This window comes from Heterodontus francisci, chromosome 6 (assembly GCF_036365525.1).
Source record: "Heterodontus francisci isolate sHetFra1 chromosome 6, sHetFra1.hap1, whole genome shotgun sequence".
Classification (NCBI taxonomy): domain Eukaryota; kingdom Metazoa; phylum Chordata; class Chondrichthyes; order Heterodontiformes; family Heterodontidae; genus Heterodontus; species Heterodontus francisci.
This window is the reverse complement of record NC_090376.1, coordinates 56,419,467-56,447,134: the sequence shown is the minus strand read 5'-3', so window position 1 is coordinate 56,447,134 and position 27,668 is coordinate 56,419,467. Positions and strand designations below refer to the sequence as shown.

Below are 27,668 nucleotides of genomic sequence, written 5' to 3'. Positions count from 1 at the left end.
GAGTTCAGGCACATCCCCCTAAAGGCCTATTTAGGTCTGCAAAACAAAGCCCGACCCGAGCCCGACAGAACCACATCCGACCTGGCCCATTTTTCCCGCACCCGACCCAACCAACTTGCCTTCTGTTTTTCACTTTGTTGCTGATCTGCACAAGCTTAAAATAACTAACAAAACCAACTTTCAAGTCCTAAAATTAAATTAACAGTGGAGCCACTTACCTGTGATAGAGTCTATCCGACCCGGACCCGGAAGTGCAACCCGACCCGACCCGAACCCGACACACGCCGTCGGGTTCAGGTCAGGTAGCAGGCCTTTATGTCCCCCACATGTGCCCCCACAGTTTTTGTCCATTAATACTTCAACTGTGATGCAACGTTTTGTTAACATCTAGCTTAAAACTTCATCATTAGTTGTCCCTGCTGTATCTATCCCATCTGAGGGGATTCTCCCCATTCACTGTCTGTGCTTAAAATATATGGAGAATGGTCACTTGAGCAAGGTACGTGTACCCCCAACATAAGGAAACATCTTCAAGGAAGGAGAGGGAAATGAATATGAGTATTCTTTTTAGCGATGTCTGGATTCTGATGCAGAATCCAGTCTTTTTAGAAAAATAAATCGTAGAAGCTGCAAAACAGTGTGTCTGTGTTAAAACATAGAACAAGTCAATGAGAGTGGAACAAAGGGGAAATGAATTAGAGAAACAAGATGAAAGAGAAAATGCCTTCTTAGTTTTCAGAGGACAACTGCTTGGTTCAATAGCTGTGCCAGGAAAGACTAGTATCTCTCGTAAAGTTTTAATGATTTTATCCTATTGTTGCACACTTTTAATAAACATCAATAATGTTTCTATCTTGTCCAAGTGCACTGGCAGGAGAAAACCCAGCTCAAGGGGACAAAGGTAGCACGGTCTTCTCAGAAACCGAATGCCTTTTGCTGCAAACAACATTTGATGAAACTCCAAACAACGGTAGCACTGTAGTATCAGTTAGAAAAAAGCAAACTGTGGCATCAAGAATAAGTGTTAGATGTGTTTTGAAAAAAAAACTGGAGGAATATCTGTTAGCCTTGGTGGAATGTCTGCAATCTACTAGGGTAAGTGGATGCAATAATATAATGTAACTTTGCTGTGAGAGGTATTCTTCTGAACATTTCATGACATTTGGAGCATTTGTTGCAGACTTTCTTTTCTTTCATAGAATGTAAACAAAGAGAGCAAACTTGAATTTATGTAATCTGTGTCATGACTTCAGAACAACCCAAAGCACTTGCTAGCCATTGAAGTATTTTTGAAGTGTCATCTGTGGAGAAATCCGGTAGCCAATTTGCGCACAGCAATTTTCCTCAAACAGCAGAGATAAATGACCAGATAATCTGTTCTGGCAGTGAGATAAATGTTGACTAGGACACCAGGAGAATTCACCTGTTCTTCGGCAAATAGTCCTGGGATCTTTGAACCTCTACTTGAGAGAGCAGACAGAGCCTTGGTTTAATGTCGTATCTGAAAGATAGTACTTCTGACTGCAGTACTCCTTCAGTACCACACTGAAGTGTTAGCCTAGATTATATGTTTAATAGGGCTCAAGAATGAGATTTGGACCCACAATCTTCTGACACAGGGGCTAAGTGCTACAACTAAACCAAGGCTGACACTTATTTTGTGTATTGGGGAAGGGAGGTACTTTCTATTTGTTGGAGTGGATACTTGCATCTTGGTCAAGTTATGCACCCTATGATAAACTGTTAGGAAAATTTCTTTCCCACAGTCACAAAATCCTCCAATTTAAGGAAAGGATCCAGTCAATGTTAGACAAGATTGAGTACTTAACCCCAATGTCAGGTATTTCTGAAAATTCGGAACTTGAACCAAGTGAAACATGGTCTGTTTTAAGAGGATTAGTTTTCTCCTGATGTTGCAAACTATGTAAATATTGTGCAATCTAAGTGGCCTGATGAGGAAGGTGGTGGGTCTCTATCTCCTAGCAAACAGGAGTTTGTTAACTTTGCAGCTAAGTTTAACAAATGCAAAACAAAATTGTGTATTAGTTCAAGATTTTGTTAAATGCAGGTTACAAAAATCCATTTAGAAATTATTTGTACCATCTCTCATTTCCTGTCTGTATTTAGCACATCACTAAAACCAAGCAAGATAAAAATACCAGTGCATGTGTTATATTGAAGCGTGCTGACTGAGATGCAAAATGAAGTACAGGCACTGAGGAGAAATATTGAGAGCTACCAGTGCCTGTGAAACCATTTTAATTTAGCAGATAGAATGAAGAGAAGCATTAAAGGGGAAACTTGGAAGAAGAAAAAGTACAATACTCAAACTTGGATTTTTAAATTATTTTTGACGTGGGCGAATTGTGGCAGCAGTGAATTGACCCTGTTTAATGTGTTAAGCAAAGTAGCTCAGTAGAGAACATTTTATGATTGAATTATTGTACAGTCCAAGCAGAAATCCTGGCCATCAGGAGGGAGTGGAGGGTTTGATATATTGGATATCTCTACTATGCTAATCTAAAATTAAAGTCTCCAAACCACTGTTAGTGTCCATATTCTACTTATTGTTTTCAGGTGGTTCCTCCAGAATGCCAGATTCGCTGCGCAAACCTCCTCACTGGCATACTGCGGTGTTATTCTGATGTTGGTGTCACCAGCAAGGATGATGCAGGCACATCTTCCCTGTTTCAGAAGGCAAAGGTATATAATTGAATTCTGACTACTAAGTTATTGATCTAGAATCTGAGTAACACACTTGAGGGCTAGTCGCATTAGTAGAAGTTCAGTGGCCAGAATGTAAATTCTTGAAAAATTCAGTCCAGGCCCTACAAATGATTTTGATAAACTTTCAAGGACAAAGTTTCAGTGTTAGTCTTTTTTGAGGAAAAATTAAAGCCATTAGGACAAACTAATGGAATAACCAGTGCAGTGAAGTTACACATTTGCAACACTAGAATCTGGTTCGGTGTTTTGTGGAAGATCTAGCTATTTGTGCATATGTACCTCTGTCTTCCTGCTTTTTCGCCGCCCGCCCCAACCCCCAAACAACAACACAGGGCTGAATTTTGTCAGCCTGAAGAGGTCCCGCCTCCGGGTCCGAAACTGGGAGCTGATCCCACTCCAATGGGCAGCAGGGGCTGCATTTTGCCACCAGTGGCCAATTAACAGGCTGCCATCCAACTGAGGACAGCAGCCTGCGGCCCGCCCCCCCGCCCCAACCCCAGCAGCACTGCTGCTAGCAGTGACCACTCCTGAGGCTGCAAGATGAAGGAGAGGGTGCCTCAATGTCAAGGCATCCCTTGAAGAGCAGATAAGTTATTTTTGAACAGTGGGGGCTAGGCAGGCAAGCCACAGCAATCGTGGTGGGGGTGGGGGGGTGCGGATTCGTAGTACACCAGCAGCAGGTTAGACGCAGGGGTGACCCTCCATGGAGCACTAAGGAGCTCCCATCCCCTCCCTGTGCCTGTGTGGGCAGGAAGTGACACTTAATCTGGCCCTTAAGTGGCTCAGTTGGCCACTTGGTGGGCAGCTGTGCCACTAAGCTTCCGCCGCTTGCAATATGCCATGGCAGTGGAAAGATGTGGGACTCCTTCCCCTGCCATATTGCCAGCCAGCCGTCCCGCCTCCCAGCCTGTCTCTAAAGGGCTGGGAAAATTCAGCCCATAGTTTCTGCTGGCTGCAGTTCCAGAGCACAAAAGTATTTGCATTTGGCATAATTTAACAATCTGACTTGGAGGCCAAATGTATGAAACAGATTGAAGTTCAGATTCACTATTGGGACAGAATTAGGAAATGTTGCTTGATTAGGGAATACTTGATGATAACTGCCCAAACTGGTGTTTGTCATCCTGTCATTCCTCATAGATGAGCTCAAAAATTTGCCAATAAAAACATTTTTTTTCTCCCAGTTTATTAACTTGTGGGAAAATAATTATAGCTATTAGTTGATTTATTTTGGTAATGCTCACAGGTAGTTAGTCTGTGTTCCATTTATGTTGCCTGAACTGAGTTATTGCCACCACTTTGTATCTCACTGTTACTTCAGTTCAATTAAAGTCTGTTAACTTGCAAAAAGAATGAAACAAGACAATAAGGAGATATCATAATCATGCTCATCATCATTATAGGGGATCCTTGGTGTTATACTGTTGAGCTAAAATTAGATGTCATCTTGTTTCAGTTAAGTAAAATGGTCCCCTTGTAGGAAAGTGTGACACATTATTTCTTATTACATACGGTAAGTTGTACTAAGTGTGGCCGGATCATAATTGTTGGCCTACCTGTTCATTCACTGTGAAATAAAGCAGCTTGATGATTTGTGTTCAAGTTTTGCCTCACCTTGTACTTGCTCTGTTGTCTTCATGGAGATTGAAGAAGTGTGCATGTGAAAGACACAAATAATCTGATTCATGTCACGAAGGGGTTTTTAAAAATTTATAATACTGAGGCATCAGATCCTGGGGCCTTCTGGCTGATGCTCCCAAGTAGGCAGAAGGCTCTGAGGCTGGTCTAGGGATGCAGCTGCAACCCTGTAACTGTGCTTTACATTCATCCTTCATTTGCCAGTGCAGTTCTATGATGGGCAGGCCTGTGCTTGGGGTGCAGCCAGGCCATGCTGATAGACTGGGACAGGAAAATAAAGCACGCAGCAGTGTGGATAGACATGGTACATTTGGGACATACTGCTTCTGTTCAACACGGTTATAATGGGCCTATAAAATCAGTCCAACTATGTGTTTGCTACTTATGAAATGCTACTTAAGAAATTCTAGCTCAAAAGATATATTTTTGTGACATAAGTTGTGATTAATTTCTTTTCCCTCATCTTAGTCTTTTATGCTAGATGCCGGTGAATACGTTTCTACTGCCAAAAACAAACTTAATGAGGAGCTGGAACTCAGCTCTCTGAAAACCATGGTTACCGTGTGCACAAAATGTCTGCATTCTCATACTAAGGTATTTAACTCAGTTCAGTTAAATGACAACTACATTATAGGAATACATTCAGCTTCATTAAATGGACACTATTATGTTTTATCTGTTTAATGAAATTCAATTTACTTCATGCACAGTAATTCCAGGTCCTAGATTTAAATCCCACCCCAGGATTTAGTGGGATGAACTAGGCTGACACTTCATTGAACGCCTGCTACACATTTGGAAGTAAAGGCCGGCTCGGGTCTGCAAACGAAACCCGACCCGAGCCTGACAGAACCACACCCGAGCCCGACCTGGCCCGAGTCCTTCCATTTTTTCCTGTGCCCAACCTGATCCGACCTTCAGTTAACCTACCTTCTGTTTTTCACTTTGTTGCTGATCTGCACAAGCTTAAAATAACTAACAAAACCACCTTTCTAGTCCAAAAATTACATTAACATTGGAGCCACTTACCTGAGGTTGTGAAAGAGCGTGTCCTAGAGTCCTGCTACCCGCCCCGAACCCGACGGGACCCGACGACATGTGTCGGGTCAGGCCCATCTTCAGGGTCCGGCATTCGGGCTCGGATCGGGTCGGGACGAGTCCAGGTCGGGTCGGACACACACAGTAAGTGCACTGCTGGTAAGTATTGAAATTAAAAAAACTTACCTGAGCTGGGAGTCCAGGATGAAACATAGTCTGCGCAGTGCGCGAGTGACGTCATTATGACATCATGACGCATGCGCTGCAGCTTCGGTGTCAGGAAGGTAAGTAAATGGATGGTCGGGGTGGGTTTGGGTCGGGTTGGGCCCGGGGCTAAATCGGAGAGACTTGGGCCGGGTCGGGCTCGGGTCTGCTGTGGTTCGGTCGGGTTCCTTTTTCCCGACCTGAGCAGGCCTCTAGCATGCCCGACCCAACCCAAGCCCAAATGCCGGACCCGGAAGTGCAACTGGACCTGAACCCGACACACATCATCCAGTCCAGTTGGGTTCGGGTCGGGTAGCTGGCCTTTATTTGGGAGTGCCATACTTCAGATGAGACTTGAACCAAGGCTGTTTGCCTGTTCTTATTGTTCAGATAGATATGAATTATCTCATTCCACCATTCAGAGAAGAACAAGGAATTCTTATCAATGTTCTTCCCTCAACCAACAGTACAGAATCTTGCTGTGACACATTGGTTAGCACTTCTGTCGACATAACAGAAGTCACTGCACTCCAAAGTAATTCATTTTAGGTGAAGCACTTGTGGTGTTTCTGAAATACACGAAATGTACTTCTGTTTTTTCTCTTTCATTGATCAAAATTGCCCAAGAACAACAATTAATTTGCTATGACAGTTTTACTGATTAAGTTTTTTCTGTTTCGACTAATCTAAATCTAAATATGAGCATTGCGTCTTTACATTATTTAATCTGTAGCTGAGTGCATCCTTTTATTTTTAGTTCTACCAATATGTATTCTGTTTAAATAGAGTGGTGATCTCATATAGTTTCTACTCATTTTTAAAGTACTCAAGGATGTCCCATAACAATTAGTGTCCCCTAGAATTGAACTGTGTCTTCTATCATTTTAACAGCACTGGGCAAAGAGGAGCTCATCTGTTCTCTTCCTTCAGCTATTCCCAGCAAGATTTATGAATGACCTTGTGCAGATTTGCAAACAATTGGTAAGAGACAAATTGAAAATTTCTGAGGTTGATAGGCTAGTTGGGGTTTCCAAATATGTTACTACTTGTATAACCTGGATTTAATTCATTCTAATTTGCTTTTTACAAACCATGCAGTTATGTAGACTGCATTGCACGCATCATTGTGACAACTGCATGTGACATAACTGTGATGAAAATGGCATTCTGCTGTTTTCCCATCCAAAGTACTTTGTTTTAAATGAACACATTGACTTATAGATTATTTTCAGTATATTTTATGATAACAATTGGAGCCTTCTCATACACCACAAACCAGTTTTGTGAGGAGTTTAGAGTTTGAGAAGGTTACTGAAGCAAAGATGTTTTGTGTCCTCCCAAACTTCTACTTATGTGGAGGCACCAAGATCGCTTAACCAATTACAAGCTGAGGGCCAGCTCCAAGTCATGTACAGATGCTGCTGTGAGGCATATGTAAAGAGGCACATAAGCCTAAACTGCTTTTCTCCCCTTCTTATCATATCATAAGGGGAGGCGGTGGCGTAGTGGTATTGTCACTGGACTGGTAACCCAGAGACCCAGGGTATTTCTCTGAGGACATGGGTTCAAATCTCACCACAGCAGAAGGTGAAATTGGAATTCCATTAATAAATCTGGAATTAAAAAGTTAGTCTAATGATAGCCATGAAACCATTGTCGATTGTTGTAAAAACCCATCTGGTTCACTAATGTCCTTTAGGGAAGGAAATCTGCTGTCCTTACCTGGTGTGGCCAACATGTAACTCCAGACCCACAGCAATGTGGTTGACTCTTACATGCCCTCTGAAATGACCTAGCAAGCCACTCAGTTGTAACTAACTGCTACGGTCAATAAAAAGGAATTAAACCGGACGGACCGCACGGCATTGACCTAGGCACCGGAAATGTCAATGGCAAACCCAGCCCTGTCCACCCTGCAAAGTCCTCCTTACTAACATCTGGGGGTTGTGCCAAAGTTGGGAGAGATGTCCCACAGACTAGTCAAACAACAGCCTGACATAGTCATAGTCACGGAATCATACCTGACAGACAATGTCCCAGACACTGCCATCACCATCCCCGGGTATGACCTGTCCCACCGGCAGGACAGACCCAGCAGAGGTGGCGGAACAGTGGTAAACAGTAGGAAGGGAATTGCCCTGAGAGTCCTCAACATCGACTCTGGGCCCCATTAAGTCTCATGGACAAGGAAACCTCCTGCCGATTACCACCTACCTCAGCTGATGAGTCAGTACTCCTCCATGTTGAACAGCACTTGGAGGAAGCACTGAGGGTGGCAAGGGCACAGAATGTACTCTGGGTGGGGGACTTCAATGTCCATCGCCAAGAGTGGCTTGGTAGCACCACTACTGACCGAGCTGGCCGAGTCCTAATGGACAAATCTGCTAGACTGGGTATGCAGCAGGTGGTGAGGGAACCAACAAGATGGGAAAACATACTTGACCTCATCCTCACCAATCTGCCTGCCGCAGGTACATCTGTTCATGACAGTATTGGTAGGAGTGACCACCGCACAGTCGTTGTGGAGACCAAGTCCCACCTTCACATTGAGGATACCCGCCTTCGTGTTGTGTGGCACTACCACCGTGCTAAATGGGATAGATTTCGAACAGATCTAGCAATGCAAAACTGGGCATACATGAGGCACTGTGAGTCATCAGCAGCAGCAGCAGAATTATACTCAACCACAATCTGTAACCTCATGCCCCGGTATATCCTCCACCCGACCATTACCATCAAGCCAAGAGACCAACCCTGGTTCAATGAAGACTGCAGGATGGCATGCCAGGAGCAGCACCAGGCACACCTCAAAATAAGGTGTCAATCTGGAGAAGCTACAACACAGGACTATCTGCGTGCCAAACTGTGTAAGCAGCATGCGATAGACAGAGCTACGCGACCCCATAACCAACGGATCAGATCTAAGCTCTGCAATCCTGTCGCATCCAGCCGTGAATGGTGGTGGACAATTAAACAACTAACTGGAGGAGGTGGTTCCACAAGTATCTCCAACCTCAATGATGGGGGAGCCCAGCACATCAGTGCGAAAGATAAGGCATTTGCAACAATCTTCAGCCAGAAGTGCCGAGTTGATGATCCATCTCGGCCTCCTCCTGAAGTCCCCAGCATCACAGATGCCAGACTTCAACCAATGCGATTCACTTCGCATGATATCAAGAAATGACTGAAGGCACTGGATACTGCAAAGGCTATGGGCCCTGACAATGTTCCGGCAATAGTACTGAAGACCTGTGCTCCAGAACTTGCTGTGCCCCTAGCCAAGCTGTTCCAGTACAGTTACAACACTGGCATCTACCCTGCAATGTGGTAAATTGCCCAGGTATGTCCTGTACACAAAAAGCAGGACAAGTCCAACCCGGCCAATTACTGTCCCATCAGCCTACTCTCAATTATCAGTAAAGTGTCATCAACAGTGCCATCAAGTGGCACTTGCTTAGCAATAACCTGCTCAGTGACGCTCAGTTTGGGTTCCGCCAGGGCCACTCAGCTCCTGACCTCATTACAGCCTTGGTTCAAACATGGACCAAAGAGCTGAACTCAAGAGGTGAGGTGAGAGTGACTGCCCTTGACATCAAGGCAGCATTTGACAGAGTTTGGCATCAAGGAGCCCTAGCAAAACTGAGGTCAATGGAAATCAGGGGGAAAACCCTCCGCTGGTTGGAGTCATACCTAGCTCAAAGGAAGATGGTTGTGGTTGTTGGAGGTCAATCATCTGAGCTCCAGGACATCACTGCAGGAGTTACTCAGGGTAGTGTCCTAGGCCCAACCATCTTCAGCTGCTTCTTCAATGACCTTCCTTCAATCATAAGGTCAGAAGTGGGGATGTTCGCTGATGATTGCACGATGCTCAGCACCATTCGCGATCCCTCAAATATTGAAGCAGTCCGTGTAGAAATGCAGAAAGACTTGGGCTGATAAATGGCAAGTAACATTTGCACCACACAAGTGCCAGGCAATGACCATCTCCAACAAGAGAGAATCTGAACATCTCCCCATGACATTCAATGACATTACCATCGCTGAATCCCCCACTATCAAAATCCTAGCGGCTACCATTGACCAGAAACTGAACTGGAGTAGCCATATAAATACCGTGGCTACAAGAGCAGGTCAGAGGCTAGGAATCCTGCGGCGAATAACTCCCCTCCTGACTCCCCAAAACCTGTCCACTATCTACAAGGCACAAGTCAGGAGTGTGATGGAATACTCTCCACTTGCCTGGATGGGTGCAGCTCCAACAACACTCAAGAAGCTCGACACCATCCAGGACAAAGCAGCCTGCTTGATTGGCACCCCATCTACAAACATTCACTCCCTCCACCACCGACGCACAGTGGCAGCAGTGTGTACCATCTACAAGATGCACTGCAGCAACACACCAAGGCTCCTTAGACAGCACCTCCCAAACCCGCGACCTCTACCACCTAGAAGGACAAGGGCAGCAAATGCATGGGAAACCACCACCTACAAGTTCCCCTCCAAGTCACACACCATCCTAACTTGGAACTATATTGCCGTTCCTTCACTGTCACTGGGTCAAAATCCTGGAACTCCCTAACAGCACTGTGGGTGTAACTATCCCGCATGGACTGCAGCAGTTCAAGAACGCAGCTCACCACCACCTTCTCAAGGGAAATTAGGGATGGGCAATAAATGCTGGCCTGGCCAACGACGCCCACATCCCATGAATGAATTAAAAAAAAATATGTAGGGAATTGCTTAACCATTGCTGGTGACTTCTAACAGTGGCTGCTGATAATCGTAATTGTGATGTGGCAATCATGAGTATTCTACTATTCTACAAATTGAATTTGTTTTGGCAATTTCAACATGCCACGATATGGCATCGTCCCTAAATCAAATTATTGATTTTTTTTTTAAACTGTGCATGTTTCTAAGTCAACTCCAACATAATTTGAAATCGAGATTAAACCAGTGTTGTCTTTTGGATACCTTGGCACTGAAATCTATTGAGATCATAGTTTGCTTTACACAATATTGAACAAATTTGCTTGCTTAAGGTAGAGCCATGTGCTTACCTGACTTTTACCACATTACCAAGTGCACTGTCTTGGCTTCTGCTGCTGCTTTGTAAGAAACTGGATTTCCATGTTATTGTATTTTCGCCTATGCTAATAACCATAAATACTTGCATTACTAATACCTGCTTTCTGGCTCTGAGTAGGAGAAGCTCTGGCCTAGTTATGGACTACTTGTCCTATTTCATGGTTCCAAGTGAATAAGGTTTTGGTTAATGAAGAAATAATCCTAAGCACTTCAGTTTAGCATAAACTTATTTAAATCCATGACAATATTTTAATCCTCAGATTATATTTTACAAATTATTTACAGCTGGCACTTATCACAGCTGTTAATGCATCAACGTAGTAAAATAAATCAGGTGATAGTATAACCTTCAGAGGCACAAGACCCAATCAAATACATTGTAAATGATGAAATGACATAGCAAGTCTGTCAGCATCTGTAAAAAGAAAAGAGGTTTACATTGCATGTAAAGATCCTTCATTGAAAAGATGTTCCTGCAACATAAACCAACGGTTACCAGCAGTGGTAGCCATTTTTCTGGCTGTATGGCTCAGCCTAGCCAAGCAAACTGGAAAGGGATTTTGCTCTTGTGATACATTTCTACAGCCTTTGGAGAATGCAGTTTTGCAAATTGTGACTTGAAAATAACTGCACAGTTTTTCTGTTGATCTGGCTACAAATGTATGCACCCATAACTATAAATGGGCAGTCCCCATTGCACCAAGACATTTCTTGAAGTTGTTCTGAACAATGAGCTCTCCATTTTTAAAAACTCCACTTCTTTCTGAGCTGTTTTCACATTAATGGTTTGCACTGAAGGTCATATTAAACAAAGACTAATAATATGTGTTCATCACTTACGCCTAACGTCCAGGCAACCCATACTGGAAAATCACATGATGCTTGTGAAGCAAAGGATGATATGCAAGAGAGTTTGAGGGAAGGACAGGGACATGGATCTGGAGATTTCTTTGATGATGATAATGACAAAACCCTTGAAGTCAGTGATTATGGTGACAAGAACGACTCATTGGTTGGGACAGGTAAGTTATTTATGGGGCTAGATGTTAAATATTGTCCAGCTGGCTCCCCAGTGGCTCCATTTCAGGTGGAGTGTGGCTTATCCACACATACCAAGAAGGTTGCAGGTTTGACAGGTGGGGCTGAATTCTATGGAGACGGCTGAAGTCCTGTGCCTGGGCCGAAAGCTGGAGGTGACCCTGCTCCAGAAGGACCCAGGGTGGCATTTTGCCAACAGCAGCAAGTTAAGTGTGGCGGCCCGCCTTAAGCAGTGCCATTGTAGCAGTGGCTGTTGCTGAGGCTTTAGGGCGAGGGCAGCTCAATGGCCCAGTGCTCTCTAAGGCAGGTAAGTGGGGTTGGGGGTGCCAGGGCCAGGGAATACCCATAAAGGAGGCCCCCCATCCCCGGATCCCACTGTGAGGCCGGCAGGTTTTACCCATCCAGCCCTTCTGATACAGGCAAAATACCCACGGGTGTGGCGAGTGGCCCTTAATTGGCCACTTAAGTAGCTCAGTTGGCCTCCCAGCAGTCACTCGAGTCGCCAACTTTCTTGCTGCTAGCAAAATGGCTGGTGGCAGGAAGCTGTCGGGCACCATTTTGCCAGCCTTCCTGCCTCCCAACCTGTCCCAAAGGGCCTGGAAAATTCCAGCCGTGGTCTGTGCTGGGTTAGTTGTTCATGACTGGGAATATTACAATGTGTCTCAGCATCCTTGTGTTTTGGGTTAATGAGGGAAAAACTGGATGCTGTGTGGAAGTTGTGAAGATAATATTGGGCTAAGGAATTATGTGTTTTGTAGTTCAGTAGCCACCTATGTAGGCTCAGACATGGAGCATGGCCACTTGAGTGAGATGCAAGAGGATAACTAGTGCCTCTTAAATCCTTTGCCAGCAAAGAATTGTGTGGTCATTAGAGCTATATGGAGAGAAAAGATGGGGGGAAATTTCTAAAATAAATTCTAAAATAAATGAAAAGCTACTATGAAGAGGAAAAATAACTACCTGAGGTTGCATTCATGCTTCTAAACTAGCTTTCTTTTGGCATAGAATAGGCCCAGTTTTTGTAGTATATTTATTTAATTTCTGTGCTAGTTTATTAAATAATCCAAGTAGTGACATTATGCTGCACATGTATTCATTAGCTTTCAAACTTCTTTCAGGAGCAAAGAGCATTTTAGCCGAAGAGAATTTGACAGAGCACGATTTTCTGCTTCTCGACACTCTCCGATTTCTCTGCTGTTGCACAGCAGCAGGACAGATGCACGTGCTTTCTTTCAGGTCTAGTGATATTAGAAGAAAACTGTTAATGTTAATTCAGGAGAAGGATCACAACATTTCAAAATCTCTGCACTTGCACATGGTGGGTATCACTTTATGTAATGTTTGGTTTTGTTGTTGTAATGCAGAGATTCTTAAATTTTTTGCTGCACCTCCCTTTAGAGATTCATGTCTCATGCTGTCCCTCCAGAGGAATGCTGCCAATGTGGAATGCCATCCATTGGGGGCACGGGGGGGGGGGGGGGATGGATGCAAGTGTGGACAGCACATATTAGAACTTTGTGCCCACTCCGTACCCCTCCTCATGGATTTCTTTCCATTAAGTTAATGAAGCATATATTGATAATATTTACCCTGTGGGTTATCCAGCAACAGGTACTGACTTATCCAGTCTTGTCATAGTTGAAATCACCAAGTTATCCACATTGGTAGAAAAAAAACAGAGAGACCGAGTATTTCTTAAATGGTTAGAGGTTGGAAAGTGTTGATGTCCAAAGGGACCTGGTGTCCTCGTTCATGAGTCACTAAAAGCAAGCATGCAGCTGCAGCAAGCAGTTAGGAAGGCAAATGGTATGTTGGCCTTCATCGCAAGGGATTTTGAGTACCGGAATAAATAAGTCTTGCTGCAATTGTATAGAGCCTTGGTGAGACAGCACCTGGAGTATTGTGTACAGTTTTGGTCTCCTCATCTAAAGATAGATATACTTTCCATAGTGCAAAGAACGTTCACCAGACTAAACCCTGGGATGGCAGGATTGTTTCATGAGGTGAGATTGAGGAAACTGGGCCTGTATTCTCAAGAGTTTCGAAGAATGAGAGGTGATCCCATTGAAACTTGCAAAATTTCTACCAGGCGTGACAGGGTGGATGTAGATAGGATGTTTCCCCTGGCTGGTTGCTCTAGAAGCAGGGGACATAGTCTCAGAGTAAGTGGGTAGGCCATTTAAGACTGAGGTGAGGAGGAATTTCTTCACTCAGGTTGGTAAACCTTTGGAATTCTCTACCCCAGAGGGCTGTGGAAGCGCAATCATTAAGCATGTTCAAGTCAGAATTCGATAGATATCTAGAAACTAATGACATCAACGGATATGGAGATACAGCAGGAAAGTGGCGTTGGGGTAGATGATCAGCCATAATTTAACTGAATGGCGGAGAAGGCTTGATGAGCTGAATGGCCTAATCCTGCTCCTGTGTTCCTATTCTGGAATGCTAACATAAGGAACAAATATTGCTCTGTGACAATTGTTCATGAAGGACATTAACAGTGCATCCTTTGGTGTAAAGCTGTGGTTCTCAAACATCTTTTTTCAAATGGATTAGTAATCGCAGTCCCCTCCCCCTCTAAATTGTAATACTATGTAGTGTTCAAGTTATGCTGCTTGTAAAGTGATTTTTTTTTTAATGCTTTTAAGAAAACAAGTATTTTCTTGCAGTTATCAGAGAGATGGGTGTGCCTACTTAACTATTTAAAAAAAACCTCTCGTCTCTTGAACAAGGCTGAACTTATTTAGCACCCAGCACCAGCCTTGGTAACTGAGGGGCTACCCGGCAATCTTTGTGCCCCTCTCAGCACTTTTCCAGATGTGCTCCCCTCCTGGGTGAGACAGACATCCCACTTGTGCAGCCACCACACATGCAGTGCATTTCAGTACCTTCTCCTGGCTCACACCAAGCCCTCCCCCGGCTGCTGAACTCTGCTTCTGGCTCACACCAAGCCCCGCCCCCAGCACTCACTCATTCACTTACATGCGGACCAGGCGCATGGGAACACCACCACCTGCAAGTTCCCCTCCAAGTCACAAAGCTTTCTGACTTGGAAATACATCACTACTCTTTCACTGTTGGATCAAAATCTTGGAACTAACTGCCTCCCGCACTGCAGCGGTGCAAGAAGGTGGCTTGCCACCAGCTACACAAGGACAATTGGGGATGGGTAATAAATGCTGGCCTTGCCAGCGATGCTATATCCAATGACCAAATTTTTAACAAATAGCCCTGGAAAGTCTGTACAGACCTCCAGGGGGTCAGTTTGAAAACCATGGGAGTAAAGCACATTTAGCAAACTTATTATCTACTCTACTCTTAAAAAGTAAACATTTGGGTTCAATGGTTCACACATGAGAAGTAATGAATGATAAAATATTGAATGCAGGGATCGATTTCAGGGCCTGTCACTGTGTGCTTTGATTACTAGTAAGCTTATTGCTTGACACTTGATCGCCAGGATTGAGTTAACTTCAGTGATGGACAGTGTGAACTGTGAGCACTCATCAAGCAAAACAAACATTGCAAATAGCGCACTCCAGGCCATACTCACTGGGCCACTACAACATAATCAGACATTTCCTTCACTGCATATTATTACTGAAACCCATGATTTTTGCTGTTCCCTCTGTATTTTCCTCTGTGATGAGAGAAAAGTGAAAATGTCCACCTGCTCCTCTGCCTGCAGCACATCCCCAGTGTGCTTCCAGACATCAGTACCAGAGTCAATTCGTCCTCCTGTAGTAACATCATCTAGCCTCAGTATGGGAACCACTGTTCGAATGGAAAGCTGAAAATAATAATCATGCAGTAAGGAAGTACATGATTTGTTGAACTGTCTTCTTTATAAGGGTGAAATTCATCTCTGTGTAAATAACTGTCTTGGAGGTTTTTGTGGCTCTCTTATTTGAGCCATGGAGCTAAACACCATTACTGCATCTTGGCACTTGTGAATGATGTTATAATTGACTTCCTCTGGCGCAACTGCTCTCAGCTTTGAGAACAAAACCTTGCAACCAAAGCAGTTGAATAATAATCCATTGTGCACTGACTTAGCTTAATATCAGTCAGGGAGGTGAGAAGGCACCGTCGATGACCTCTGTTTCCCTGGACTTGGTGGAAGAAAAATTAGTTGGAGTTCGTACTCCTGATAGTTTCTAGCAGGTCATTGGGTAACTCTGTATGAATGAATATTAGGTGACCCGAATAGCCTGTTTCTGTGCAGTAAATATTATAACACCATGTCGCCATGTAAATCTGAATTGGGCTCAGCTGTGATATCCTCTCATTTGAATGACATGCTGACACCAGTATCCAGCCAACACTTAGTGAATGGCCACTTGAGTGAGGTACAGGAGGATTGCAGATACCAATAGAACTGTGCCATAGCATGATGTGGGAAATTGGAGGAGAAACACCGCACAAAGATTTTTATTTACTGCAGCATTGAAATAAATGTTATAGTTCAGTAACTTGTTTATTTCAAAAAATATGTACCTAGTCCAAACAAAGAAGGATACAGGATGCCTTTGCCAGATGAATCTTGCTCTTCCAATAATTTCTTCTCATTTGTACTTTTTTCTCTTGTACAAATACTTTTCTAAAATTTTAGGTTGAATGTACTGACATGGAGAGAAATTCATTTGAATCTGGTACGAACCTGCTGCTGCTTCTCTCTCTCTCTCTCCCCGCACCCTCCGTAAGCACATGACTTTCTCGAGGTGCCTCCATGCATAGAGGACACATGACCCACTTCCCAGTCCACCACTTCAGGAGCTACGATACCAGAGTTGTCCAACCTTTTCATGGGGAGGGGGGGGGCATTACAATTTTTGTCGTAGATAAGGGGGCCAGTGAGACAATTTCAGAAAGATAAAGACATTAAAATGTTATCTTACTATGAATCGAAACAACAGCAAATGTACATTTTTGGGAAGAAGCTTTAAATGCGCATACTAATTTATTGACTTGCTTTCTCTACATTATTTTTTTGCTTGCACATGTAGTCGATGTCAGCCCGCACACTTGTAGCGATGCATAGTATTCTGGATAGATACCCATCGGTCAGGAGTGATCTTGAACACTCTAGCTACCGCACCTCCAATCCATGTCCCTCTTCTCTGTGTTATGCCCGTGTCGGTCCTTGCCTTCTGTGTCCTCGCTCTCGCTCTCTGTTCCCGCCCCCCACCGCCTCCCTCTCGCTGTTGCACCGCCCCCCACCGCCTCCCTCTCGCTGTTGCACCCCCCCCCCCCCGCCTCCCTCTCGCTGTCCGTCCCCCCCCCGCCTCCCTCTCACTGTCCGTCCCCCCCCGCCTCCCTCTCGCTGTCCGTCCCCCCCCGCCTCCCTCTCGCTGTCCGTCCCCCCCCGCCTCCCTCTCGCTGTCCGTCCCCCCCCGCCTCCCTCTCGCTGTCCGTCCCCCCCCGCCTCCCTCTCGCTGTCCGTCCCCCCCCGCCTCCCTCTCGCTGTCCGTCCCCCCCCCCGCCTCCCTCTCGCTGTCCGTCCCCCCCCCGCCTCCCTCTCGCTGTCCGTCCCCCCCCCCCCGCCTCCCTCTCGCTGTCCGTCCCCCCCCCCCCGCCTCCCTCTCGCTGTCCGTCCCCCCCCCGCCTCCCTCTCGCTGTCCGTCCCCCCCCCGCCTCCCTCTCGCTGTCCGTCCCCCCCCCGCCTCCCTCTCGCTGTCCGTCCCCCCCCCGCCTCCCTCTCGCTGTCCGTCCCCCCCCCGCCTCCCTCTCGCTGTCCGTCCCCCCCCGCCTCCCTCTCGCTGTTCCACCCCCCCCCCCCCCGGCTCCCTCTCGCTGTTCTACCCCCCCTGCCTCCCTCTCGCTGTTCCACCCCCCCCCCGCCTCCCTCTCGCTGTTCCACCCCCCCCCGCCTCCCTCTCGCTGTTCCACCCCCCCCCGCCTCCCTCTCGCTGTTCCACCCCCCCCCGCCTCCCTCTCGCTGTTCCACCCCCCCGCCTCCCTCTCGCTGTTCCACCCCCCCCCCGCCTCCCTCTCGCTGTTCCACCCCCCCGCCTCCCTCTCGCTGTTCCACCCCCCCGCCTCCCTCTCGCTGTTCCACCCCCCCGCCTCCCTCTCGCTGTTCCACCCCCCCGCCTCCCTCTCGCTGTTCCACCCCCCCCGCCTCCCTCTCGCTGTTCCACCCCCCCCGCCTCCCTCTCGCTGTTCCACCCCCCCCGCCTCCCTCTCGCTGTTCCACCCCCCCCGCCTCCCTCTCGCTGTTCCACCCCCCCCGCCTCCCTCTCGCTGTTCCACCCCCCCCGCCTCCCTCTCGCTGTTCCACCCCCCCCCGCCTCCCTCTCGCTGTTCCACCCCCCCCCGCCTCCCTCTCGCTGTTCCACCCCCCCCCGCCTCCCTCTCGCTGTTCCACCCCCCCCCGCCTCCCTCTCGCTGTTCCACCCCCCCCGCCTCCCTCTCGCTGTTCCATCCCCCCCCGCCTCCCTCTCGCTGTTCCCCCCCCCGCCTCCCTCTCGCTGTTCCCCCCCCCGCCTCCCTCTCGCTGTTCCCCCCCCCGCCTCCCTCTCGCTGTTCCCCCCCCCGCCTCCCTCTCGCTGTTCCCCCCCCCGCCTCCCTCTCGCTGTTCCCCCCCCCCCGCCTCCCTCTCGCTGTTCCCCCCCCCCGCCTCCCTCTCGCTGTTCCCCCCCCCCCGCCTCCCTCTCGCTGTTCCCCCCCCCCCCGCCTCCCTCTCGCTGTTCCCCCCCCCCCGCCTCCCTCTCGCTGTTCCCCCCCCCGCCTCCCTCTCGCTGTTCCCCCCCCCGCCTCCCTCTCGCTGTTCCCCCCCCCCGCCTCCCTCTCGCTGATCCCCCCCCCGCCTCCCTCTCGCAGTTCCACCCCCCCGCCTCCCTCTCGCAGTTCCACCCCCCCGCCTCCCTCTCGCAGTTCCACCCCCCCGCCTCCCTCTCGCAGTTCCACCCCCCCGCCTCCCTCTCGCAGTTCCACCCCCCCGCCTCCCTCTCGCTGTTCCACCCCCCCGCCTCCCTCTCGCTGTTCCACCCCCCCGCCTCCCTCTCGCTGTTCCACCCCCCCGCCTCCCTCTCGCTGTTCCACCACCCCCCCCTCGTTTCTTCCCCCTGACCCCACCCCTCAACAGTCGCAGAGAGTGGGAATACTCAGCAGATGGTTGGTCAGTTTTCTTTTTAATCGCACTCTCAGTTTCAAAGTTGATGGGTGCTTATTGGGACAGCAGTTTCTGAACTTCGGATAGATAGTGGGCCTTTAAAAAGAAAAAGTGGGAACCGCCAGAACACCTGCGAATCTGTCCGAAGTTTAGAAACCACTGTTCCCGCTCCAAGTACCTGTTAACTGTGCAACTCAGCGCGATTTTTAAAAAAAAAGTCAGTCTGCAAGAAGAAGCCAGTGGAAAATTTCTCGTCTCCAGTCACGAATCCCTGGCAAGGATGAGGAACGGCCTGGGTACAGTTTGCTTCTGCATGACGGATGGAAACCTTTGGCGGGCCGTTTCCGGGCCTGCGGGCCATATATTGGACAACCCTGTACTATACAAAAGCTTGAATTTTCACTGTTAGTTTTTCATCCCACCCCTATCTCTGAAGAACATGCACCAGTTGTATGGGGTGGGGACCATCCCCTGTGGTTATAGAATTTGTTGATGCTGCTGTAAACAGGCTGTTGGAAAGTGTCCGAGAGCAAACTAATGATTTTCTAATACACTGCATCACTGCTGTTATTGTTTTTGTTTGTTGTATAGGGATGCATCATGTGATAGAATACATTACTATGAAATACTGTCATTGCTATTGCTGTCTACTGAATTGATCTATTGCAAAATATATATATATATGTGTGTGTGTGTATATAAATAAAATAAACATGTTCAGTTTTGCATTCTTAGATTGGCATTAAATTTGCTTATATGCTCTGCTCATTTGTTTGTGTCTGATCCCACAGTACTTAATCCTGTTAAAAGAGCTCCCATCAGAAGACTGTGTTCTCCCATCCGAAGATTTCTCCATACTTGTGAAGCCACTCTTGTAAGCAGTATTTGGTTCTCCTGCCAGGGGTTAATGTGGATAACAACCAGGAATTTGGGTGGGAAGTCATGGAATCCCAGTAATCAAGGTGCCCTCCTGGCAGGCAAAGTTATGCGCAAGGGGTTATTTGATGCTGATGTTGCGTGGCTGAGCTGCACAATGTTGCATTATCCAGCATTAACATACCATACCTTATCTTGATGAGCATGAAATATGTTGTAAAAATATTCTACATCACAAAAGTAACTTTTTAAACAAAAGGAATCACTTGAGCAGTTAACTGTAGAACTTCCAGTAGTAGGAATTAGCTTTTCTCCAAAAAGGTTCACTGTAAAACTTTTTTGAGGAATAACTGATAATTGAAAGAATAATTCGACAGGGTCTAGATCAAATGGTTCAAGTTGGTGTTTGTGAAAGAATTACATATTTTAAATTAATATTGCAACCCCCAAATAGATTTTAATAAAAGCAAAATACTGCGGATGCTGGAAATCTGAAATAAAAACAAGAAATGCTGGAAATACTCAGCAGGTCTGGCAGCATCCGTGAAGAGAGAAGCAGAGTTAACTTTTCAGGTCAGTGACCCTTCAGAACTGGCAAATATTAGAAATGTCAAAGGTTATAAGCAAGTAAAGCGGGGATGGGGCAAGAGATAACAAAGGAGAAGGTGTAGCTAGGGCAAGGTCACAGAATAGCTGACCAGAAGGTTGTGGAGCAAAGGCAAACAATATGTTAATGGTGTGTTGAAAGACAAAGCATTAGTACAGATAGGGTGTTAACAGACTGAAAATTGAAGTACACACATGAAAAAAAAAACCAGTGGGTAAGCAAACTGAACAAACTAAGATGAAATAAAATTTTTTAAAAATTTAAAAAGGAAAAAGAAAAAAAACTAAAAATAAAAGTAAAATGGGGGGCCTGTCATGCTCTGAAATTATTGAACTCAATGTTCAGTCCGGCAGGCTGTCGTGTGCCTAATCGGTAAATGAGATGCTGTTCCTCGAGCTTGCCCTGCTTTACTTGCTTATAACCTTTTACATTTCTAATATTTGCCAGTTCTGAAGAAGGGTCACTGACCTGAAACGTTAACACTGCTTCTCTCTCCACAGATGCTGCCAGACCTGCTGAGTATTTCCAGCATTTCTTGTTTTTATCCCAAATAGATTTTGTTGGTTGGAATCTTATATTTCATTTAATTCCTGGGGATAATAATTGTTATGAAATTTTTTTTTGCTCCTCAAAAACATTCCATTTTCCCCAATTAGATTTGAAACTGTTAGTAAAAACAGCTTACCGAAGCATAGCTCATTTTATTTATGTATTACATTTTTATACATGCCAAACTTAGGCTAATTTCAAATTTCTGTAATTTTTCTGTAATATTTTCATAACTTGCATTATCAAGTTGTTTGTCTGTCAATCTACACAGAATTGTGCAAAGTCCTAAACGGTTCGATTATAAATTGTTTTGGAGTCTGATTTTAGCGGTCACTTAACAGGGATGGATGATTTGATTAGCATTTATTGATTTGTAAAATGAAGCATTTTGTAATTGCTGCCTCTGTTCTGTACAGGGACTTGTGTTCCATGTATCGTTGTGATCAAGAGGTGTGTTCAGTGATCCTGACACACATTCTTCCATTACTAACAGCGCAAGGCATTGACTGTGATGAAATGGCTGATGTCCAGGGGAAACTGCTAAAGGCAATTGGAGCATTCTGGTATGTGGACTTTCTTGGCCTTACACTTTCCAGTAAACTTTTTTCAGGCTATGTTTTTTATTGAAACCAAAGGGTGTAAGATTTTCTCCCTGGGTGTACAGTTATGAAATCTATGGAAGTAAATATATTTTTATGTCTGTGTTTTTGTTTATAATAGGCACCTAAGCAAGGAAGGAAAATGCAATGCACAAGTAAGAGCTGCTCTAGTAAGATGTATGAAAGCACTACTTGAGGTGAGTCAATTAAATGTGTATTCTGATATTCAAGTAACACATTACCAAGGTTTAGCAGTTGTTGGAATATTTCAGTGTCATGACCATGAACAAATAGACCTGATATTATGCAGGATTCCCGCTAATCCCGCTGTCTGCTTGTGACAGTCATCATAAGCTAAAATGTTCTCTGCTGAACAGCATCATAGAGCAAGTTATACTTATTTTCTCTGAGAAAAGGGGGATAATTTCATAGAAAAGGTTAGATTACTGGATAGAGATAAATGATGCCAATAAATTATAAAACTGCACAATTTACTGCTATATTTCATAGAACACAAACCAAGGTATAACAAGACTTTATTGTACTATAATGGTGTTTTGGAATATCCTTGTACATTTAATTTAGTCTTTAAATGATTTTATCATTTGTCAAGTATCTTTAGTAGTTTTGTGTAACTTTTAAGATTAATTTGTGAATAGTAAAAAGGAAGTAATTATTTTCTTTATTTGCCTAAATATGATGTGATTCTTCAAAATAGCTAATTTTATTATACTGATGTTGTGAAGAATAGTGTCTCCGTTTTAGTTTTGAGATTTTCTTATCACCCTAATATCTCTTTATGCGGCTCCGTGTCGAATTGTATTTTATAATGTTCCTGTGAAACGCCTTGGGGCATTTTATTATATTACTGTTGTGAAGATGCTTGTTTCAAAATTTGGATGAAGAATTAAAGCTTTCTAGCCTACATCTAATGTGTGGAGTAGCTGTGTTAGGTTTATCAGTCCTGTAATCTTTGTACGTTTCATGATTTGATTGATGCAAAGGTGTGTTTTATGGGATTTGTTATGTCTTCAGAAAGACCCATATTCCAAATGGACTGTACTCTCCATCAGAGATGAAGAGTTTCCTGTCTCTGAAGTCTACACAAAATTCCTAACAGATACTCACCATCAGGTTCGCATGCTTGCTGCCATGTCTGTTAGCAGGTAATCTTTTTGGGTGTTAATAAGTGCTTACGGTTATAGTTACAAGAATTTGCAATGTTGAAAAGGCTTTGCTCAAATTAAAATTTGATACCATGTACCAAAGGAGTTTCTGACTTCTGTAAAATAATATATGCCAAATAATATTGACTGAATTATGGTAGCAGAGATGTAAAATATATTCTTTTACCCAGCCTTATGAAGTTTTTATGTAATATTGAGAGAAACAAAATATTTCAAAACTATTTTACTCGAGTTGAAATAAAACATTTTGGTGAAGTATTTTGTTTGTCAAGGCAAAACATGGGCATGTGGGTAGTTGAACAGTTTTCTCTTTTGGGGCAGTTCAGTGATGGGATCAAGCAGTCAGGTACAACATGAGGTAGGTGTAAAGTTTCCTGTACTCTGTTGTTGAGTCTACCTCTTGATTTGTACCCCTTACTGCATCAGTGTGGGTTTTTTCATCTTACTACGTCAACCTTTTTGTAGCCCTTTTGAATGAGATTACCAATTGTGCTGAATTGTGAATAATTTTGTATAGCACACTCAGTAAGGACCAAGTGAAAACTTACCTAAATTATTTCACTTCCTGTGTGACTGTAACAAAGGTAAACTTTCCCTTCTCGGCTTTCTTGGCCTGTCTGCAGCCTTTGACTGGGTTGACCACAACATCCTCCTCCAATGCTTCTCCTCTGTTGTCCAGCTGGGTGGAGCTGCTCTCACCTGGTTCCATTCTTATCTATCTAATCGTATCTAGATTATCACTTGCAGTAGCTTCCCTTCCTGCTCCTGTACCATTATCTCTGGTGTCTCCAAAGGATATGTCCTTGGCCCCCTCCTATTTCTCATCTACATGCCATCCCTCTGTGATATCATCCAAAAGCACTGCATTACCTTTCAAGTACTCTGAAAGCACCCAGGTGCACCTCACCACCACCTCTCTCGACTCCTCCACTGACATCCAGTACTGGATCAGCAGAAATTTCCTCCACTTAAATATTGGGAAGACTGTAGTTGTTGTTTTTGGTCCCTGCTCCAAACTCTGTCTGCTGGCTACCGACTCCACCCCTCTCTCTGACAACAGTCTGAGATTAAGTCTGTTCACAACCTTGGTGTCACATTTGACCCTGAGATGCGTTTCTGACCACATATTTGCAACATCACTAACACGGCCTGTTTTCATCACTGTAACATCCCCAACTTTGCCCTGTCTCAGCTCATCTGTTGCTGAATCCCTCATTTATGCCTTTGTTACCTCTGGATTATTTCAATGGACTCTTGGATGGTCTCCCACATTGTACCCTCTGTAGCTTCAGGTCACCCCAAACTCTGCTGCCCATGCCTTAACTCGCACCAAGTCCCATTCGTCTATCACCCCTATGCTCGCTGACTTGCATTGGCTCCTGGTCAAGCAAAGTCTTGATTTTAAAATTCTCATCCTTGTTTTCAAATCCCTCCATGGCCTCACCTCTCCCAACCTCTCTAATCTCCTCCTGCCCATAACCCTTTGGGATATCTGCGCTTCTCTAATTCTGGCCTCTTGAGCATCCCCGATTTTAATTTCTCCATCATTGGTGACCGGACCTTCAGTTGCCTTAGCCCTAAGTTCTGGCATCCCCTCCCTATACCCCTCCTCTCTACCTTGCTTCCCTCCTTTAAGACACTCTTTAAAACCTACCTCTTTGACCAAACTTTTGTTCATCTGACCCAATATCTCCTTCTGTGGCTCAGTGCCATATTTTGTTTTATAATGCTCCTGTGAAGTGTCCTGGGATGTTACATTACATTAAAGGTGCCATATAAATATAAGTTGTTGCTGTCAGAATGAAGAGACTTTTATCCTGTTTGTCTGGATGGTATTGAATTCTAAGTCACAAAGGTGAAAGATCAGGTTTCTAATCCATTACATCCTGACCTATTGAGACTGCACTTATTTATACTGTTGATCACTTTCTATTTCTATAACTGTATTCAATGCCTGTTCATTCAGTGGTTTGGATTCTGGGGCTTTTCCCAAAAAAAAGTGACATTCTGACCATGACATCCCAGTGAAATGTGATTACTTGCTTCAATCATTTTCTTTCTCTCCAGACTATTCCAAGAGGTCCAGGTACAGGATTCCTGTATACAGCTGAGAGCCCTTCCTGTGAAATTGCAGCAGAAAGCCTTTGAAAATGTGTATATGAACGTGCAAACAGGAATGAGATTTCAGGTATCGTCACTTTTCTTTTAATATGTTTTCAAAAGGTTTTCTGTGTTCATTTTTTACTGTCACCTGGTTTAGTTCAAGTGCAACAAAAACAAAAAGTGCTGGAAACACTCAGCAGGTCTGGCAGCATCTGTGGAGAGAGAAGCAAAGTTAATGTTTCAGGTCTGTGACCTTTTACATGAGTTCAGGTGCATCTTTGCTGAACTCGAAGGAAAGGTCAGCTGATCCTATTTGGAAAAGATTAGTATCTTCGTTTGTGTCCCTTTAGTCTGCCATTGTCTACTGGCTCTTGTCCCATCATGTGTTATATGCCCCCACTCATACATTTTATACAGAAAATTCTAAAATCCGCTCCACTGTCATAGATTAATTGGATTTAATTCAATACCAGTGAGCTCTTGCTCTTCTGAAATATGGACCCTAGTTGTGATCCTGAGTCCTGACATTATCTACCATTAAAACAAAAATATGATCTTTGTTTTACTTCTTTCTGTTTTCCTTGCTGTTCTTTTGATGCTCAGTGTACTGGAGATACCAAAATGTGATGTTCTGTTATATTGAAGTTGGAATACAATTGTATTGTTAGGTTCTTCATCTCTGTTCTCAGCATCTTACTGTAAATAGTTAGATTTCTCCAGGTTATTTATTTGGTTAGCAGCTGAACTTTACAGACCAGGAAAATCATAGTTTTCATTCCAGTCTCTGTTAAATTAGCTAATCTGAACTAGGATGGTGATAGGGGCACTACAATTGGCCCCAGTGAGAAATGTGCATGTGTGGACATCAGGTAGGGACAGCATTAGACTGGCATATGATGCCCTCTTGCAGTTGAAATGGCCACCAAAACTCACTGTCAAAGTGCACACATGAATAATTGTCACTTGTGTTGTTATATCTTCAAGTAAAAAGTGAATGCCTCCACAGGAAGGGAGGATGGAGAAAATTGGCAGATATTGGGTTTTTTTAAATCACTTTTACAAAGAAAATTCCAAGGTATGTTGAAAATTATTAAAGAACATTTTTTAAATCTATATCATAAATCCTATGCCTGTAGCACTTCCTGTTAATGTTTTCCATAATTAATTCCTAACTCTATATTTACAACGTAAGTGCTTATGAAAAGGTGTTGCATTGCCATTATAACTTCCCTCCCAATAGAGGCACTGCCTGGTCCAATTATCTGTCGTACTCTAATCCTGACGAGTACACTTGGTCTTGATTCCCAATGTGCAATCATAGATGGTGTCTTGACAGTTAACCTTTAAAAGGTCAGATAGCATTGCATATTAAAGCACCATCTGGAATGCCATGTAATCATAAAAAACCACACCCTAACCCTGAACTGAGCCATAGCAATCCAAGTTCCCTTTAAGCAGGAAGGCAGAGGGCAAGTCAGATCTGTAGCTTTGTTTGAGAGGTTTTTTTTGGTAATCAAACAGTATATTTCATTCTGTTCAGCCAATCACTCCAATGTGTTAAAAACATCAGAGTTTTCTCTTCCCTTCTCCCTCCCGCTGCAGGTCTCCCTTATCCTCTCTATTTTTACTGGCCTATAATTGAATTTCCCAGCACCTCATATTTAAAATTCCCATCCTCATGTTTAACTGTCTCCATGATCTAGTTTTTCCCCATCTATGTAGCCTGCTCCAGTGCTGCAGTGTCCCCATTTGAAGTCTCTGGTCTTCTGATTCCAGACTTTAATGCTTCCCCAGCCTTACTCTCCAACACCTGTCCTCCTTTCACAGCCTCCTTAAAACCCAACTCTTTGAGCGAGGTTTTGGTCACCCCTCCTAATATCTCCTCCTTTAGCCTGGCATTCACTTTCTTTGTGTACCTCTGTGACTTTTTTCATGTGTTAGTGCTGCTGTATAAATACAAGTTGTCATATGTGTTTGTGTATGTATGTGTGTGTATTGATGTTTAAAGTAGTCTCCTTGTTTTAAACTTTTTACTCTTTCTTCAGAATTGCGCAGAAGAACTCCAGGATGAGATGTGTAACAGAAGAGCTACATTGCTTACAGTGATATCATTGGTCATGTGCTGTAGCCCCATTTGTGAAAAGCAGGCCTTATTTGCAATTTGCCAGTCATTAAAGGAGAACAGACTGGATCCTACGCTTGTTAAAAAAGTAATTTAAGATGAAATTATTACCAGCTTTTTTAATTGTAGATGATTGTATGGTGATACTGCTTTCTCATTTGATTCCATTTTCTAGTATTAGGGTACGTTAACCCTTTCATCACATCAAACCTATTCAGCTTACAAGACAGACATTTGTTTGCATTGTGTGCCTTTCAAAACTATTCTTGTGATCTTCAGTGACTTCACTAGAAAGTGTCTTCAGTTACAAGGCCTTTTAATCTTGGATTGTGGACTGATATAATTACATAACTGCACTTTGTAAAAGCATTCATAACTGCTCTATTAACTCATAAGTTTCATTTCTGTTGTGTGTAGTGGTGGTACCTTTACAACTGACCTCAGTGCTTCTGGATTAGGACTATAGTGGGGGTGGGAGGGGATGAAATCTGACCACATTTGTTCTCTTAAGCGCTCCCAGCTGTTGGTTGAGAACAGGAGCAGTCTTCTATGCTAAATACTTTACCAACATGTGCCATATTTAGGCTCATATATGAAAAAATGCACTTTGTCAAGATACCAAAGGGGGAATGACATCAGTAGCATTATAACTGAGCAGGAGCCAATGCCTTCACAAGAACAAGTGGAAAAAGGGATAGTAAATGGGGTTGGCAGAAATTTTAAAAAAGCATTCGTTTAGTTCAGAGTTCAGTTGCAGAAGGTAAGTCTGAACATATGT

General features: G+C 44.5%; 1 protein-coding gene across 6 annotated transcripts in view; it reads left to right on the top strand.

Annotated features, from left to right (window-relative positions):
* atm (ATM serine/threonine kinase) overlaps nt 1-27,668 on the top strand; it is a 184,012-nt gene that overhangs the window by 40,063 nt on the left and 116,281 nt on the right. For 3 of the 6 annotated variants that reach the window (XM_068033716.1, XM_068033718.1, XM_068033719.1), the window contains exons 13-25: nt 864-1,095; nt 2,578-2,703; nt 4,834-4,959; nt 6,499-6,588; nt 11,549-11,717; nt 12,852-13,051; nt 19,639-19,721; nt 21,296-21,442; nt 21,600-21,675; nt 22,514-22,644; nt 24,733-24,853; nt 25,775-25,843; nt 26,814-26,978. In XM_068033716.1, the coding sequence (XP_067889817.1) occupies nt 864-1,095; nt 2,578-2,703; nt 4,834-4,959; nt 6,499-6,588; nt 11,549-11,717; nt 12,852-13,051; nt 19,639-19,721; nt 21,296-21,442; nt 21,600-21,675; nt 22,514-22,644; nt 24,733-24,853; nt 25,775-25,843; nt 26,814-26,978 (1,735 nt within the window). Of the gene's footprint in view, nt 1-863; nt 1,096-2,577; nt 2,704-4,833; nt 4,960-6,498; nt 6,589-11,548; nt 11,718-12,851; nt 13,052-19,638; nt 19,722-21,295; nt 21,443-21,599; nt 21,676-22,513; nt 22,645-24,732; nt 24,854-25,752; nt 25,844-26,813; nt 26,979-27,668 lie in introns of those variants that run through there. The other 3 variants (XM_068033717.1, XM_068033720.1, XR_010975205.1) reach the window with 3 other exon arrangements.